The sequence below is a fragment of the Ruditapes philippinarum genome, unplaced genomic scaffold, assembly GCF_026571515.1.
Source record: "Ruditapes philippinarum isolate M1 unplaced genomic scaffold, ASM2657151v2 ctg4041_1_1_1_1, whole genome shotgun sequence".
NCBI lineage: Eukaryota > Metazoa > Mollusca > Bivalvia > Venerida > Veneridae > Ruditapes > Ruditapes philippinarum.
Window position 1 is genome coordinate 79,798 of NW_026859454.1, and position 16,434 is coordinate 96,231.

At 30.0% G+C, this 16,434-nt stretch overlaps 3 protein-coding genes across 6 annotated transcripts in view; 2 read left to right on the forward strand and 1 right to left on the reverse strand.

Moving 5' to 3' along the window:
* LOC132756555 (short-chain collagen C4-like) overlaps nucleotides 1-16,434 on the forward strand; it is a 65,076-nt gene that overhangs the window by 30,697 nt on the left and 17,945 nt on the right. The window lies entirely within an intron of this gene.
* LOC132756560 (uncharacterized) lies at nucleotides 1,232-14,338 on the reverse strand. Of its 4 annotated transcripts, none has more exons than XM_060747658.1 (3): nucleotides 14,105-14,329; nucleotides 2,658-2,717; nucleotides 1,232-2,140 (listed from the first exon to the last, which is right to left on the reverse strand). In XM_060747658.1, the coding sequence occupies exons 1-3, from the start codon at nucleotides 14,292-14,294 to the stop codon at nucleotides 1,506-1,508; spliced, it is 885 nt and encodes a 294-aa protein (XP_060603641.1). In that variant the 5' UTR covers nucleotides 14,295-14,329; the 3' UTR covers nucleotides 1,232-1,505. The 4 variants fall into 4 exon arrangements, with proteins under 4 accessions (XP_060603641.1, XP_060603640.1, XP_060603642.1 ...); XM_060747657.1 differs by lacking the exon at nucleotides 14,105-14,329 and adding an exon at nucleotides 3,266-3,527; XM_060747659.1 differs by lacking the exons at nucleotides 1,232-2,140; nucleotides 2,658-2,717 and adding exons at nucleotides 11,750-13,057; nucleotides 13,576-13,635 and having other exon boundaries at nucleotides 14,105-14,338.
* On the forward strand, nucleotides 7,531-8,141 carry LOC132756556 (short-chain collagen C4-like). The gene is made up of 2 exons (XM_060747652.1): nucleotides 7,531-7,996; nucleotides 8,062-8,141. The coding sequence occupies exons 1-2, from the start codon at nucleotides 7,531-7,533 to the stop codon at nucleotides 8,139-8,141; spliced, it is 546 nt and encodes a 181-aa protein (XP_060603635.1).

Consider the following 16,434-nt stretch of genomic DNA (forward strand, 5'->3'; position numbering starts at 1 on the left):
GTAAATGATATACAGCGATAAACTGATATATACAACTTTATTGCATGCTTTTCTGTGGTTAATAGAAATATATCAGTGAAATAATAACTGATAATTTCTCTGTTTTGATAATTTAACTGTTTTGAATATTTGAGTCCGGTACGTTGTTTCAAGGAAATACAAGCGTTCATAGTATTGGAAACGAACTTAATGACGTGATGTCGTGAATGACGTCACGTTGTAAAATTATTTGTCGCCCTTTTTTAGTACTAGGTTAAAGTGTCTTTTTAAACGTTTCTTTGCAAAAAATAAAAAGAAAAATTGTTTAGTTTAATGTAAGATCGAAATACATGTATATTTCATCTCGTGAACACTTAAAGTTCATATTTCACTCATGTCTGCGCCCTTTATGAAATATACCTGAAGGTGCTCACTCGGTGAAATATATTCCGATCTTACACTGAACTAAACAAGTATCCTCTATATCAAAACTTATATGACGCAAGAAAATAAATAAACGCCGTTGTGAGCAGCAGAATAATTCGTGCTTTTTTTCTTTGCTTAGGAATAAAAAGGAAAACAGTAGTCTTTCATTTACAAATTTAGTAATTGAAAGATCAGGAAACTGTGAATCTTGTTACCTCGTCTCTGTTATAAAGCTAACATTCCATTTTATACTTTCATTGTCAAACTAACATTTTGCTATATATTTGTAGTTCCCAAAAATTATCCGTCAAAAGTTACCACAGTTGATGTCGATTAAAGAAACAATTGTGCAAAAGTTAATTAATTGAACGGCAAGAACATTGATTAATATCATGCTTATACTTCATTCCTATCTTACATTAACTCTCAAGTCAGAGAAAGTTATGATTATCATTAGTTTTACACATTGAAGGTGTAGCATTTATTTCATTTCCAATTATTTTTCCTTTTATAGAGGGATACTTGTCATTTGTGCTCGTAAAATACGTGTAAAAGAGTATTTACATATTTCACACAATTTGTTGCCTGTGTATTATTAATTATGTGTAATGATTTCCTTAAATTTACAAATATTAGTATGGAAAATAATGTTCTTGTCACAAACATTTTTTTAAACAAATGTTTTGAATAATGTTTGTAGAAATTATTGATACTTCTCTATCTACAGTATCCTAAATTTAACAAACAAGGAATACAACACGAAATGGTTTTACCATTAATTTATTTCAGTTTAATGTTTATTGATTTATATCTTATTCAGGCGCAAAACAGCCAATCCACTTGCTAATTTTACATCAACTTTATAAGGTTATATTTTAATGGAATATTTATAATCTAACTTATTTACTGAAACATGAAATATGATTAATGAGATAATTACTGAAGAAAATATTTAAGTAAAACACAACAGTGATAATGCTTTTTAAGTTTAATAAGAATTTCACAAGGGGATATAACGATATTTTTTATTTAAGTTCTACTTCTCTTTTTTTCTATCGCCCAATGTGTGTATATTGTCCATTTATAAGTGTGTGTATAAACTATGTGTATGGCTGTAAACTCGTGGCTCTTCCATTGTATGAATAAGAACACACAGCACATGTCAGCTCCCAACCACTTTTGTATGGATCACATCTAAGTGATCCACAATTCCCCTCAACAAAATAAAAAAGTTTCCCATTCAAATTCTGATGACTTCCCTCTAACGTTTCGGGATTTCCATCAACACACACAAATTCAGACGATGAAGCATGACTGTAGTGCTCAGCCATAAGATAACCTTTATATTCTAAGATATAATTGTCATGACAACGATTCTTCCCTGGTACCATCAGAACGTTATTACGTGGTATTTGACAAACTGCACATGGAATGTCATGATCATGAAGAAACTGCCACTTTGGATAGGAACTTGTTCGATATTCTGCTCCATATATCCTAGTTGCACTTTGAAAACCATCGGTACGCTCTTCAAAATCTGGATCTTTTGGCAGACATAATGGATTGGATGCAGTGCCACTATGCTTGTAATGTGATCCCGCAACATAGCCGTCGTACACTAGGACGGCTTTACCAGGACACGTGGTACGACCCCAGCGTATATATGTGGCACCATCAGAGAATTTCTGAGTTTTTATTAGTGTGTTATTCAGATTTTCCAGGTTTTGTTCAGCATCTTAAATTTATAAAATAATTATAGATTATTTTAATAACATAAAGGATTGGTTCTTAAAAGGAACAACATAAAAATGTTAACAGTATTTTTAGCGGTACGCCTCCATTTTCATTATAAATTTTATGAAAATTTAAAATTAAGATATTGTGAAAAAGTTAAAGAAATAAAATTACTCATTGCAATCGGCACTTACTATCCACGTAAAAATATGCAAAAATTGGCCTTACTGCGTTAGTTAGGCAGTAGAAATATAGTGATAAATAAAGCAAAATTAGTCATTACCATAATATAAGATATACATCATTACTTGAATATTGAATCGTTTTACCTTTCTCACAATCTATGTAAGTACGTGTTTATCATGTTAGATGTTTTAATAGTGTTTAAAATCAATATTACATTTTTCATTTTACACATAAGTTACAAAACGAAGTTTGTGTGTTGTTTTTTTTATTTATATTGTCATAACAAAACATTAGATCGCTATTATTTTTTTTTTCTATTGAAACTATCAAACCTGCTAGTTTTGCGGCTAATAGAGCAATTTTCTTGTCATGTTTTGGTGATTTTTCAGCATCTGAAATAAAAAAGAGAACTATCAGAACACTATTTCACATGACCGTCTCAGTACTAGTTTCTATATTTTCCTTTATTTCCAAGATATATTTTAAAATTAACTTTTCATTTTTACATTTGTATGTAAGTGTTTCTCAAACATTCTGCTCATGCACTGTCTTCTCATTTTTACTAATACGTAAAATAAGAAGGTAAATTAATGTCATGTTTGCATTTCTTCTTACAAAGTGATCTGAGTTTTTAAAACCTTGATAAACTTATCTACTGATATATTTTACATCTTTAAAATATGTAAGTCAACGATTTATATTGCAATAAATAAATTTGAATTTTATTGCTTTTGTGCGTATGCAAATATCTTATTGGTTTTCTTTTAAAAAAGATCATATGAATAAATCAGGAGCAACATTAATATAGCCTAAATAGTGAAAGAAAAGTTTTAAAAAGGTTTAAATAAATAGTATAATCTAGTAAGAGTAAGAAAAACAACTATTTTGTTTATATATGTTTCATTTAAATCATTAAGGTAGAGGACAAGGAACATTTTACCTTCAAGCATGGCTGTAAGTAGAGCTATTTTGTTCTCCTGTTGAGCAGTTCTTTCTTCCAGTTGTATCACTTTTGATATCAATTTATATTCACAATCAAAATTTTTGCAAGTCGATGCATATTCCGAAAACGAGACAGAAATTGCAGACGTTAATAAAATGACAAATGAAAACATTTTTGCCTTCGTCATGATGTCTTGATATTCTATCTAAGGCTTAAATAACGTGGTGTTTAAAGTGACTTTTTAAATCATACACATTTAAAGGTGGTTACCCACAATCGGCTTATTTGAAATGCTTTATCCCATTTTACATACTTATGTTTGACCCGATGTATCTTTACGCCATGATATTCGACGACCATTGTATCTATATTATAGTGCATCGAATGTGTAGCAATAGATGTGCTATACAGTGAGTTAATAATTAATCAATTTAGTGATAAACTACTATGACTTTAAGCGCATACTTAAAAGGAACCAGTTAAAGTAAAATGTGAAAGAGCAGAGTCCTCCAAACTAACAAAATCATTGTTGATCCCGTAAAATCTCAATCATTGGTTCAGATGTGTTCCAGCCTTAGCAGTTAACTTTATGAAATAGAAAATGATCGGATAATGTCAAGACACCACAATACATAGGGAAATATCTGGCAGCTAATATTTAACACTTTAACACCTGCCGGGTGAGATATCTATCCAATTTTTCCAATAAACACAAATGACATTTGGCAAAAGGTTTCATTTCAAAAATATATTACTCTTTACGGTCATAGTATTTGGTCATATTAAGTTTGCCTGTTTATTTTAAAAGTCGAAGTATTATGGTCGCTGGCTGCGTAGTTGTCGTCGTCACCGTGCACAACCGTTAATGTAGCCCATGATTTATGCATTTTAAGAAGACGCCAATAGAAAACTGGAGTACTATTTGTAGGAATACTATTTGCTTATCGTGACAATGGTAAGTTGCAGGGCAATGGAAATTATTCTGAAATATATATTTTAGAGTTGTGGTCCTTTGAAATTTATTTATTTTTTGTTTGTGTCATATTTGACTTTTAAGAGGCATCACTATTACTTTGAAAATAATCATCACGGAACTTGGGCTATTTGTTTCATTAAGGCAAAGGTGTAAGGCAAGTGGAATTATTCCAAAAGGTTTTTTCCTTATTAATCCTCATTTTGAATAACGAATCTGTAAAGAACGTTTCATCACTTATGCTATGATTTTAAAACTAAGGTAGCCTACTATTTTAATATTTTAAAAGCAATAAATACGATGCGTGAAGTATTTGCTAACCATGGCAATGTGCGATTTGGTGAAAAATGTTTAAATTATGATACATTTTAGAATTAATTAAATATGATGATATCAAAAATTAAAAATGTAACATAGGGCACTCGTTTATCGTGACAAAAGAAGTTGAAAAAGGTGAATAATCACACTTACACTACGTGTCTTTGTATTAAGCTTGTTGTAACATATTTCCGGCTAAATGGAAACAAATGATTTATTCTGACATAAGAAAGTTAAGATAGAAAACTTTATTTTTACTTTACTTTCATTGTATATTTGATCATTATATAATAATTCAAAACGCAATAAACAAACTAAATAATCCTTTCAAATTACCTCAAGCTTAACTAGAATTATCAAACATGTTGAATAATACATTCAGTTCTGAATTTCAAATATGGTACATTTTTTGGTGATTTAATGTCAAAATTATGCTGCAAAAATAAGATGATCCACCTTTAACTTGACGTTTAAAACTTCCTTTTTCAAACTATACTAGGATACATTTGTCTTTTTTATTTACGACAGACAACCACAATAGCAACATACTGATTCTATCTACTGAATAAAAAGCCTTGGAGAGAAGCTTAAAAGACACATTGTAAACTTAACATAGATACCAACTAACAAAAGAGAATACTTTGAAAGATATTTGTTAATAAATACTTGTGTTTGTAAAAGATAACTGTAAAACAAAAGTATCAAAATGCTAAGCAAAATTCAGATCGAAATATACGGCTTCACAAATAATGATCGTATACTGACTATCTCCACTTTTACAATAAGATTTATTTATTTTGAATCTAAAATCTCCTCGCACTGACCTAACATCGTTTAAATCGTTATCCGTTTTTTTATCGCAAACAAGAGAGCCTTTAATTGTAGGGTATCAAAATTTCATTACGAGAAACACAAAACACGAAATATTAAGCGTCACTAACGTTTTCATATTATATTTTTTTTGTATTTTGCAAATACTTTGCTAAGAAAATAGTGAGTGTCCCCTTTTCTTGTGTTTTCAAAGAAATCAACAAAAGTCGACAAATCACTATATCCCACTTTGATTCACAATTTAAGTAGGATAAAATTATATGCCTCCTCAAACGTGAGATTTATTTTCGACTTCGTCGTTTCACATTCGTGCAAATTCTACTTTTAAAACTTAGGAAGTTATCATCGCGATAATTGATTATGAATTATGGCTATCAATAATGACGGACGTTGTTTCAATCAACTCTGTAAAGAACCTAAATAAAGTGTCAATAACGCTGAAAATATTGTAAATTTTGGTGATCCTATTGATCTTTTGGAATTAAACATGTCATACCAACGTAAAATTGCCCCTTTGAGAATAGATTTTGTACAGCACGTGCCACGTAAGCATCCTCCCACCCATTTAACATTTCTGGTCGCGTCGAAATAGTACTATGAAATTGAGGATGAATTTCATTTTAATATCATTTATAATTGTTATACTGCATTACGTAGGGAGTTCATTAAGCCATATTTTTACAGAAGGCCGAGTATGTTTAAATTTTTGCAGCTTTTGAAGTCAAAAAACAAATCCGAATTAATTGGTATTGCTAAACACATTATCTTTGCTACTAAGCGTCGATATGACCTAATTAATTTTACCATTTAAAAAACTATTTTTACCAGTATGTGCATGATAATTTTGCTCATTTAAAGTGGCAGTATGGTATTTATCATGTATATTGAATCGTTGATTTACTAAATATTAAATATATGAAAGTCATTTTTGCAACGTATTAATTAGAGCAGTGCCAACGTTGTATTGTTTAAATATGGATTTAAGAACATTTTCCATATATTATACTTTTGTTTAACAATGCTTGTTTTCAATATGATTATACCATGACTTATGATTTATGTATTACGTTTTTTGTATTATAGCTATGTACAAATATGTATACGTCAATAAATTATATCTATCTAAATTATAATTGTTATCATTACCATCATCATCATCATCATCATCATCATCATCATCATCATTATCATCATCATAATCACCACCACCACCACCATCATCATCATCATCATCATCATCATCATCATCATCATCATCATCATCATTATTATTATTATTATTATAATTATTATTATTATTATTATTACTACTACTACTACTACTATTATAAGGTTACAATTAAAAATCGTCTTTGTGTTTTACGTAATCACATGTCGGATTTGTTTATGTCATATGTTAAAAACTGCACAGAAATATACGTGATTTATTCAGAAAATGCAGACCAAGCGCTTTATTGTATATATCTTAAACATCAAGATGCTCTTTTAAATATATTTTTAATATTTTTTAATAAATATTTATCAATCAAAGCACTGCATCTGTTATCGAAACAGTGTAAAATTGTCCATAATGTACCTCTCATACTAGATAATTTGAACTGGTTTTATATGAACGACATTATACATTCTTTAATAACCTTACCTTATAAATAATAATTCATAATAGTTTATCACTTTTCAATTTAAGTTAATACACTAAATATAAATGCTATATGATTATGGCTACGAAATCCATATTTGTTAAATTTTGTATACATGCCAAACAAGTATATTGTTTTGATAAAATATTTAGAGCATTTCAGAAGTTTAACAGCTGAAGAAAGTACAGCTGTATGGGCAGTTATGTGTCGTAAAAATAGCAAAATGTAAACCAAGTTGTATTTTTGCTTCCATACAAAATACTTATTCACGATGATTTTACCAATTATCAACAAAGCAAAAGGAGCAAAGATAGTTCAGTGATACTTTAAATGAGTATTTTTTATGAAAGAGAAAATGATGAATAGAAAAAATAAAAGATTTTGAGAAACAAGAATGATGGCATTTCTGAGGCATAATAGGCCTTTAAATTGTATTTACTTTGCAGAACATGAAGCATTTTATAGCATGAGATTAATAATTACTTAACATGATCAAATAAATGTATCATTTATCTTCCAGGCGCGAAAAACAGAGTACACGAAAAGGAAGAAAAAAGCCCAAACAAAATGTTGTGGCAAAAACATACACGCGTTGGGGGCATAAAAGCTGTCCAGACGGAGCTTCTTTAGTTTACCAGGGTTATGCAGCTGGTGGAATGTATCACGAAACCGGTGCAGCTTCAAATTATCTGTGTCTTCCTAAGAGCCCCGACTGGAAAAATCATACGCAGACACCAACACACCTTGGTTTTATTTATGGCGCAGAGTACGAGAGTCATGACACCATTTTTGACAGTTTGAAAAACGCCGAGGTTCCATGTGCAGTTTGTCGCGTTCCAAGAACAAACATAATTATGATTCCGGGAAAAAATACATGTTTTGATGAATATAAAGTTGAATACGAAGGATACCTTATGGCTGGACATCCTCAACATGAAGCTGCATCAGAATATGTATGTGTCGATGGTGAACCGGAATAAACAAGATGGTTGATGGTAATGAAGATGGAAAGCTTTTCCATTTTGTTCCAGCTGTATGCGGTTCATCAAAATGTCCGCCCTACAAAAGTGGAGAAGATCTTACTTGCGTTGTCTGTTCATATTCTCCGTAGGCCGTAAGGTTGTGCATCTTCCTTGGAAATCATTATTTCACAAGCCTTATGTGAGAAAATTAAGTGATGAAACTAATTTAAATTTATGAACTTGTTTTGACAATATTTTGAAAATCCGAATGTCTTTTAATGATAAATAAAAGTATTATTAATGCACCACTAAACGTTTGCGTTTTAAGTACAGAATCATAACTGCTCAACTGCAAGGCAACATCATATCCATTCAATTTAAATTGAAAGCAATGTAGTTTCGTTATTTTTGGCGGTGATGTCTGGTATTGGAAGATTCATAAAGGAGGGATATGCCGATTATATCAAGGATATTACTTGTTTTAAATACTTTTAACAGCGGCATACAACTAGGATAATACCATTTTTTTCTAATTTAATTTTGTGAATACATCCCTTCGGCAAACTTGTAATCGTGTCAAAATATTTCTGTAAAATTATGCTTGCAAGATACACATTGAAAATTGCTACTACAAAATGTGTCTAACTCCTTCATTAAAACAGTTAGATACAAACCAGAAGCAGTTAATGATTTATTAAATAGTGTTAAATAAACATCTCACTGTACTTGATCTTTGCATCAAACGATTCAGTTAATGTGTCATAGGCAAAAACAGTAATCACTAATTAGTATTCAATGAGGATGTTAATTTTGTTGTGTCTACTAATTGTTTTAATTTTAAATTGAATTATTTCTTTAAAATCATGCCAGCACAAAACATTGTGACTTTAAATTACATACATTTAGAGTTACCGATTAACGATTTGATATGATCCCATATGTAACATTTTTCAATAACTGCTTGTCTAGTATGATAATTACGATCACTTTATTATTTATCTTCATTTTTATCATCATAAAATATATAGAGGATATTTGTTTGTTTGTGTGTAAGATGAAATTTTATTTCATCGAGTGGGCTTTAAAAACAGTATTCTCACGAGTGGCGTAGCCACGAGTGAGAATACTGTTTTTAAAGTTCACGAGATGAAATAAAATTACATCTTACACAACAAACAAACAAATTTTCTTTTTATTTTATGCTAAAAAACAAGTTTAAACGAAATTTCCATAATATTAACATAAATATTAAAATCTGTTTCCCCATTGAGAGCCCAATTTCGTGCGAATTTCTCATTAAAAACAAGAAGTCTTGAGCTGAAAAAATAAGTCCGACAATCAACATTAAATGACAGTGATATTATTTATTTTGTTTAAAAAATATGAATGATCGCTTGTTTTAATAATAAAAACAAACAATTCGTGAAGAAGAAAAGTCCAACCATCCATCCATATTTCTGTTACCTACTGCGAATTTATATTAGACCTGGCTTTGTTAAATGTAAGCGGCAGCCATTTTTTAAAGTTGTGTATTTCACGGGAGGAAAATAATTTGTGCTTGATTCAGAGGGATATCATTTGGAATTGTTAGTCATACACCCTTTTAAAAGAAAGAAAACATATTTGAGGATTGAAACAGACAAAAATTAAGTGTTGACAGATGTGAAAACATGAAAAAAGCAGCTATGAAAATGGAAGACTTGGAACTTGCTCGGAACGCTGGGTTGGTTTACTTGTTCTACGAGCTGTAGCTGTCATAGCTTTTCAATTTTTCATAAAGCATACGGCAGTTATTACTCGTAGGATACTTTAATATGCCCAAATGTCATCAAGAGCAGTTTGCATGTGGAAGGAATGTATTTTTCAGACTGTAAAAATGAAACAAAAAATTTAGAGACGAAATTTGGTGATTGGAATTTGAATGATTTTTATTATTTTTTACGTTTAAAGTATTTATCAATTTCAGCTTTCCTTTTTCTTTAAATAGCCTGACATTGTCTGAATTGTCAGCAAAAATAAAATTGAGGTACCACATGGGGAAAATATTAAAAAAGTAGTTTCGTCATTGAAAAAAGTGAAATTATATTTTGATAATTTTCACTGTGAAATTACCAAATATAATTTTCACGGATAAATCAGTAATCCACTGAAAAGCATAAAATAAAATCAATTATGTATGTCGGAGATTTAAGTTATTTCCCTACTTTTTTTTATTCCATCGGGCCTGTTGTTGTTCTTAATATTGTAAGCGAAGTGTAAGTTTAGTCAGAAGCATTTCTTACCAAACCAAACAATCTAATTATGTTTAATAAATTATAAAAAAAATGCGAAAATAAAAATAAACATCTATTCATGTCTATTGAATTTTATATAAACAGAACAGAAACGATTTGCTAGTTTAGCAAACAGTTCAAACATTCAAAGTCGACGTAAAATTTTCCGTTTGATCTGCTCTAAACTGTCTCATCATGATACGACGAATGTTTTAAGTAAAACTAGTATTCAAAAATGACAATGACATTGATGTTGATCTCTTGATATAACAAACTAAAGATATGTTGTTATATGATTAAAATACATTTTAAGGAGGAGGATTATCCTTGATTTGTACATCATTTAAAATAATGAACTCAAAATTTGTTATAAGAATACTTTATTAGAAATAATAGCACATGCAGGTTTCGGCGTATTATTTTATTCAGAAATTAAATGTCCTTTTTTATTAAATGCAAAATATACAAAGAATCAAAGATGATCATTGAAAGGTTTCTTGTACCTTTGGTTCATGTGTGATGTAATGATGTTAGTACGCTACAAGCGTTGTTTTATTTTCTGTGACATTATCCTCACATGATGTTAAACAATAGTTATTTTCAGATGAGTGTAGCTTAAGATCTATACTTTAAGTAAAACTGATGATTATGTATGTTCTTAAAAATAACTGAATATGTGTTAATATAATTGCTAATTATGTGTGTTCTATCATTGCAGATTATGTGTTCTATTATTGCTGATTATGTGTTTTCTTAAAGTGTTGATAATATGTGCTCAATAATTACGTCACAAAAATTTGCGAAAATAAAAATAATTGACGTAGTCAGAATTTTTAAAAGTAGAAAGAATTCTCCGAAAATACGTATTTCTTATGATAAATTAGAATAATAATAAAAAACATGTATGTATCCATTTTAGAGAGTAAGACTACGTGCAAAACTTACAAATACCCACAATGTTCTATTTGAAATGTTTTAAATTGACATAACATCAGTTTACGTGTGGTTATCGAGAAAGAAACTGCAATATAGGCTCTATTGAATCGAAAATTGTCATTTCCATTGAATGAAAAATGTATTACATTTTTAAGCGAATGGTCCTTTTATTGTATATTTGATTGCCATTTTTTCAATGTTTAGAAATAAAGAATGATTAAGACAATAACAGTTACTGGAGAAAAAATTGATTTATAACACCATTGTATACATGTTTAGACTATAAAGTCTTCTTCAATACCAAGAACATACAATAGAAAATGGAAATTACTTTAAAAACGTCAAACGGAAACATATAATATTATACTGGCGCGACGTTAACGCCTTCAAATGGCGATCTCGATTAAGTGTTTTATTACGGATTGTTAACTGATACATTATTACTTGAAAAAAATCAAATAAGATGCTGTTAAATATATAATCGACCAAAGGAAGTTAAAACACAACAAAGCAAAACAAACAAAAAACAAACTAAAAAACACACAAACAACAGGGAAAGCTTTTAATATAATACTTTTGAACTTATTCAATTAGGGATATTGTGGCCAAAATATATTTCCTTTAATTCATTGCTTATGATTTTTCTTCTATTGACATGACTAAAACGTCGTTTATACTAAAGTCATAAGAATATAGGAATTAAAATGTTCTGAAACATCAGTACATGTGTTTAATCAAATGAATGGCTGTTCATACGGACAATTCATTTGTATTGGGTTTGGCAAATATACTGTTTCATATTTTACAAACTATAGAATAATTTACATCACTTGACGAACGTTAAACTCGATTTGATATTGAATCTTGAAGAGAAAGTAACACTGGAAAAAAATTGTCTGTTATATCTATGTAAGTACTGTGACTAAACCGAAATCGACTCGTTTATAAACAATGCATTATGAAGTCATTGATGAAAGTAGCAAAATATCGTTAAGATAAGTCGGTCGTTAATAAAAAATTGATTTATTTAAACATGACATATGTTTGGTGATAAAATTATACTAATACATATATCATCGTTACGTTACAGTGTTAATGTTCCTTAAATATTGTTGTTATGAAAATTTCATAAGGGATAATACCAAAAAATGTTTTGAAAATATAATTTGTTTCGCCGTCTCTATCTTGGATGTGTTTTGTAAAACAGTCAGACCTTTTAAACTATGTGAAAGGCTGTAGACTTGTCGATCCTGCGTTTTTTGAGTATGAGCACACAGCACATGTCAGCTCCCATCCGTTTTTGTATGGATCGCATCGTAGTGAACCACATTCCCCTTCAACAAAATAAAACAGTTTTCCTTCCAGATTCTGATGAGTTCCCTCTAACGTTTCAGGACTTTCATCAACACACACAAATTCAGAGGATGAGAGATGTTTCCAGTTCTCAGCCATAAGATAGCCTTTATTTTCTAGTATGTAGTTGTCATGACAATGATTTTTCCCCGGCACCATCAGAACGTTGTTACGTGGTATTCGACAAACTGCACATGGAATGTCGTGGTTATACAAATACTTCCAATCCGGATAGGAGTGTGCTTCATATTCAGCTCCATATATCCTTGCTGCATATTGAAAACCTTCAGTATGCTTGTCGTAGTCTGGATCTTTTGGCAAACATAATGGATTTGATGCAGTGCCGCTATGCTGATAATGCGATCCAGCAACGTAGCCGTCGTACACTAGGACGGCTTTACCAGGACACGTGGTACGACCCCATCGTATATATGTGGCACCATCAGAGAATTTCTGGGTTTTTATTAGTGTGTTATTCAGATTTTCTAGTTTTTGTTCGGCATCTGAAATTTATAATAAAATAATTATAAATTATTTTTATAACATTAAGGATTGGCTCTTAAAAACAACACTATAAAAATGTTGACAGTATTTTTAGAGGTACGCGTCCATATTCATCATAAATTTTATGAAAATATTCCTAATGGTTTAAAAGTAAAATATTGTGAAAAAGACAAAGAAATAATTTGCACATTGCAAACGGCACTTACTATCCAAAAATTTGCAAAAATTGCCTGACTGCGTTAGTTAGGCAGTAGAAATATAGTGATAAACACAGCATCAGTCTTTATCCCAATATAAGATATTAATTATTACTTGAATCTTGAATCGTTTTAATTTTCTAACAATCGATCTAAGTACGTTTTTATCATGTTAGATTTTTTTATTGTTTAAAATCAATATTAGTAGTTTTCATTTTACACATAAGTTACAAAACGAAGTTTGTGTGTTGTTTTTATTTATATTGTCATAACAAAACATTGTATAGCTTTTATTATTTTCTCTATTCAAACAACCAAACCTGCTAGTTTTGCGGCTAATATAGCAATTTTCTTGTCATGTTTTGGTGACTTTTCAGCATCTGAAATAAAAAAGAGAATTATCAGAACATTTATTTTAAATTTGTATGTAACCGATGTTCATTCTGGTAACGAACTGTCTTGTTATTTTTACTAATACATAAAATTACTTAGAAGGTAAATTAATGTATTTTTTTGTAGTTCTTCTTACAAAGTGATCTGTGTTTTTTAAAACTTGATAAACTTAGCTTATGATATATTTTACATCTTTAAAACCTGTAAGTCAACGATTTATATTGTAATAAATAAAATTGAATTTAATTATTTTGTGCGTATGCAAATATCTTATTGGTTTCCTCTTAAATAGATCCTATGAATATATCAAAAGCAACATTTATATAGCCAAAATATTGAGAGAAAAACATTAACAAAAAGGTTTAGATTAATAGTATAATCAAGTAAGAAAAACAACAATTTTGTTAATATATGTTTCATTTAAATCATTCAGGAAGAGGAAAAAGAACATTTTACCTTCAAGCTTGGCTGTAAGTAGAGCTATTTTGTTCTCCTGTTGAGCAGTTCTTTCTTCCAGCTGTATCACTTTTGATAACAATTTATATTCACAATCAAATTTTTTGCAAGTCGATGCATATTCCGAAAACGAGACAGAAATTGCAGACGTTATTAATATGACAAATGAAAACAATTTTGCCTTCGTCATGATGTCTTGATATTCTATCTAAGGCTTGAAAACATTGTGTTTAAAGTTGCTTTTTATACCATACACATTTAAAGGTGGTTACCCGCAATCGGCTTATTTGCAATGCTTTATCCCATTTTACATACTTATGTTGGACACTATGTATCTTTGCGCCATGATATTCGACGGCCATTGTATCTATATTATAGTGCATCCAATGTGCAAAAAATAGATGAGCTATACAGTGAGTTTATAATTGATCAAGTTAATGATAAACTACTATGAGCTTAAAAAGCGCATACTGTAACAGAACTAATTAAAGTAAAATGTGAAAGATTCCTCCAAACTAAGAAAATCATTTTTGATCCCGTAAAATCTCAATCATTGGTTCAGGTGTGTTCCAGCCTTAGCAGTAAACTTTGTGAAATGGAAAATGATCAGATAATGTCAAGACACCACACTACCTAGGGAAATATCTGGCAGCTAATATTCTACACTTGACACCTGCCGGGTGAGATATCCATCCAATTCGTTTCACTTCAAAAAATATATAACCCTTCACGGTCATAGTATTTTTTAAAGTCGAAGTTTTATGGTCGCTGGCTGCGTATTTGTCGTCGTCACCGTGCACAACCGTTAATGTAGCCCATGATTTATACATTTTAAGAAGACACCAATAGGATAGGATTACTATTTGCTTATCGTGACAATGGTAAGTTGCAGGGCAATGGAAATTATTCTGAAATAAATATTTTAGAGTTGTTGTCCTTTGAAGTTTTTTTTTTCTTTTTTTTCTTTTTGTCATATTTGACTTTTGGGAGGCATCAATTTGCTATAACTTTGAAAATAATCATCACGGAACTTGGGCTATTTGTTTCATTAAGGCAAACGTGTAAGGCAAGTAGAACTATCCCAAAAGGTTTTTCCCCCTAATTATCCTCATTTTGAATAACGAATTTGTAAAGAATGTTTCATCACTTCTACTATGATTCAAAAACTAAAGTAGCCCATTTTTTTTAATATTTTAAAAGCAATATATACGATACGAGAAGTATTTGCTTACCATGGCGATCTGCAATTTGGTGACAAGTGACATTTTAGAATTAATTAAATATGATGATATCAAAAATTTAAAATGTAACATAGGGCACTCGTGACAAATGAAAGTTTAAAAAGGTGAATTATCACACTTACACTACGTGCATTTGTATTAAACTTGTTGTAACATATTTCCGGCTAAAAGGAAAGAAATGGTTTATTTTGACATAATGAAAGTGAAGATATAGAAAAACCTTTATTTTTACTTTACTTTCATTGTATATTTGATCATTATATAATAATTCAAAACGCAATAAACAAACTAAAACATCCTTTCAAAATACGTCAAGCTTAACTAGAATTATCAAACATGTTGAATAATACATTCAGTTCTGAATTTCAAATATGGTACACTTTTTGGTGATTATATTTAAAAAGTATGCTGCAAAAATAAGATGATCCACCTTTAACTTCACGTTCAAAACTTAATTTTTTAAAAATACTAGGATACATTCGTCTTTTTTATTCACAATAGACAGCCACAATAGCAACAAACTGATTCTATCTACTGAATAAACGCTTTGGAGAGAAGCTTAAAATGAAACATTGTAAACTTAACATGAAAAAGATACCAACAAACAAAAGACAACGTAAACTTTTATCTTATTCATTGTTAGAAAAAAATGAACAAAGCTACTGTCCTAGGATGATAACTTGAGCCTTTGTTTACATAACAAAGACCAATAACAATGCAAAAAATAGGTTGGCAGATCAATGCCACAACCTATAAAAATGAAAATAAAACTACATATTATCATGTGACTTGTTAGCGCAGTAGGCAGGGCAACCGTGTCAGTATTGTGTTTTACCCGTACAGGCAGGAGTTCGACTACTGTTACGACACATGTTTTTACCTCAGAACAGCCAATTTGTTTCAGAAAACAAGTTTGACAGTTTTTTTATATACATACATGAATATGATATCGAATATTTTATTACACTGCGATCAAAAAATACAAAAAGAAAATCGAATGGAAATAAAAAAAATTAACATATAATATATAATATATATTATAGAAGAAAACAAAAAGGAAAACGAAAAATAAATAAAGAATAATAATGA

Bases quoted from the DNA above. Each gene is read 5' to 3' on its own strand.
- LOC132756560 (XM_060747658.1), bottom strand. From the start codon at position 14,294: ATGACGAAGGCAAAATTGTTTTCATTTGTCATATTAATAACGTCTGCA. The intron at 2,718-14,104 runs GTAAAATGTTCT...TTTTTATTTCAG, and splicing joins ACTTACAGCCAAGCTTGAAG to ATGCTGAAAAATCACCAAAA. The intron at 2,141-2,657 runs GTTTGATAGTTT...TATAAATTTAAG, and splicing joins ATTAGCCGCAAAACTAGCAG to ATGCTGAACAAAACCTGGAA.
- LOC132756556 (XM_060747652.1), top strand. From the start codon at position 7,531: ATGTATCATTTATCTTCCAGGCGCGAAAAACAGAGTACACGAAAAGGA. The intron at 7,997-8,061 runs GTGAACCGGAAT...ATTTTGTTCCAG, and splicing joins AGAATATGTATGTGTCGATG to CTGTATGCGGTTCATCAAAA.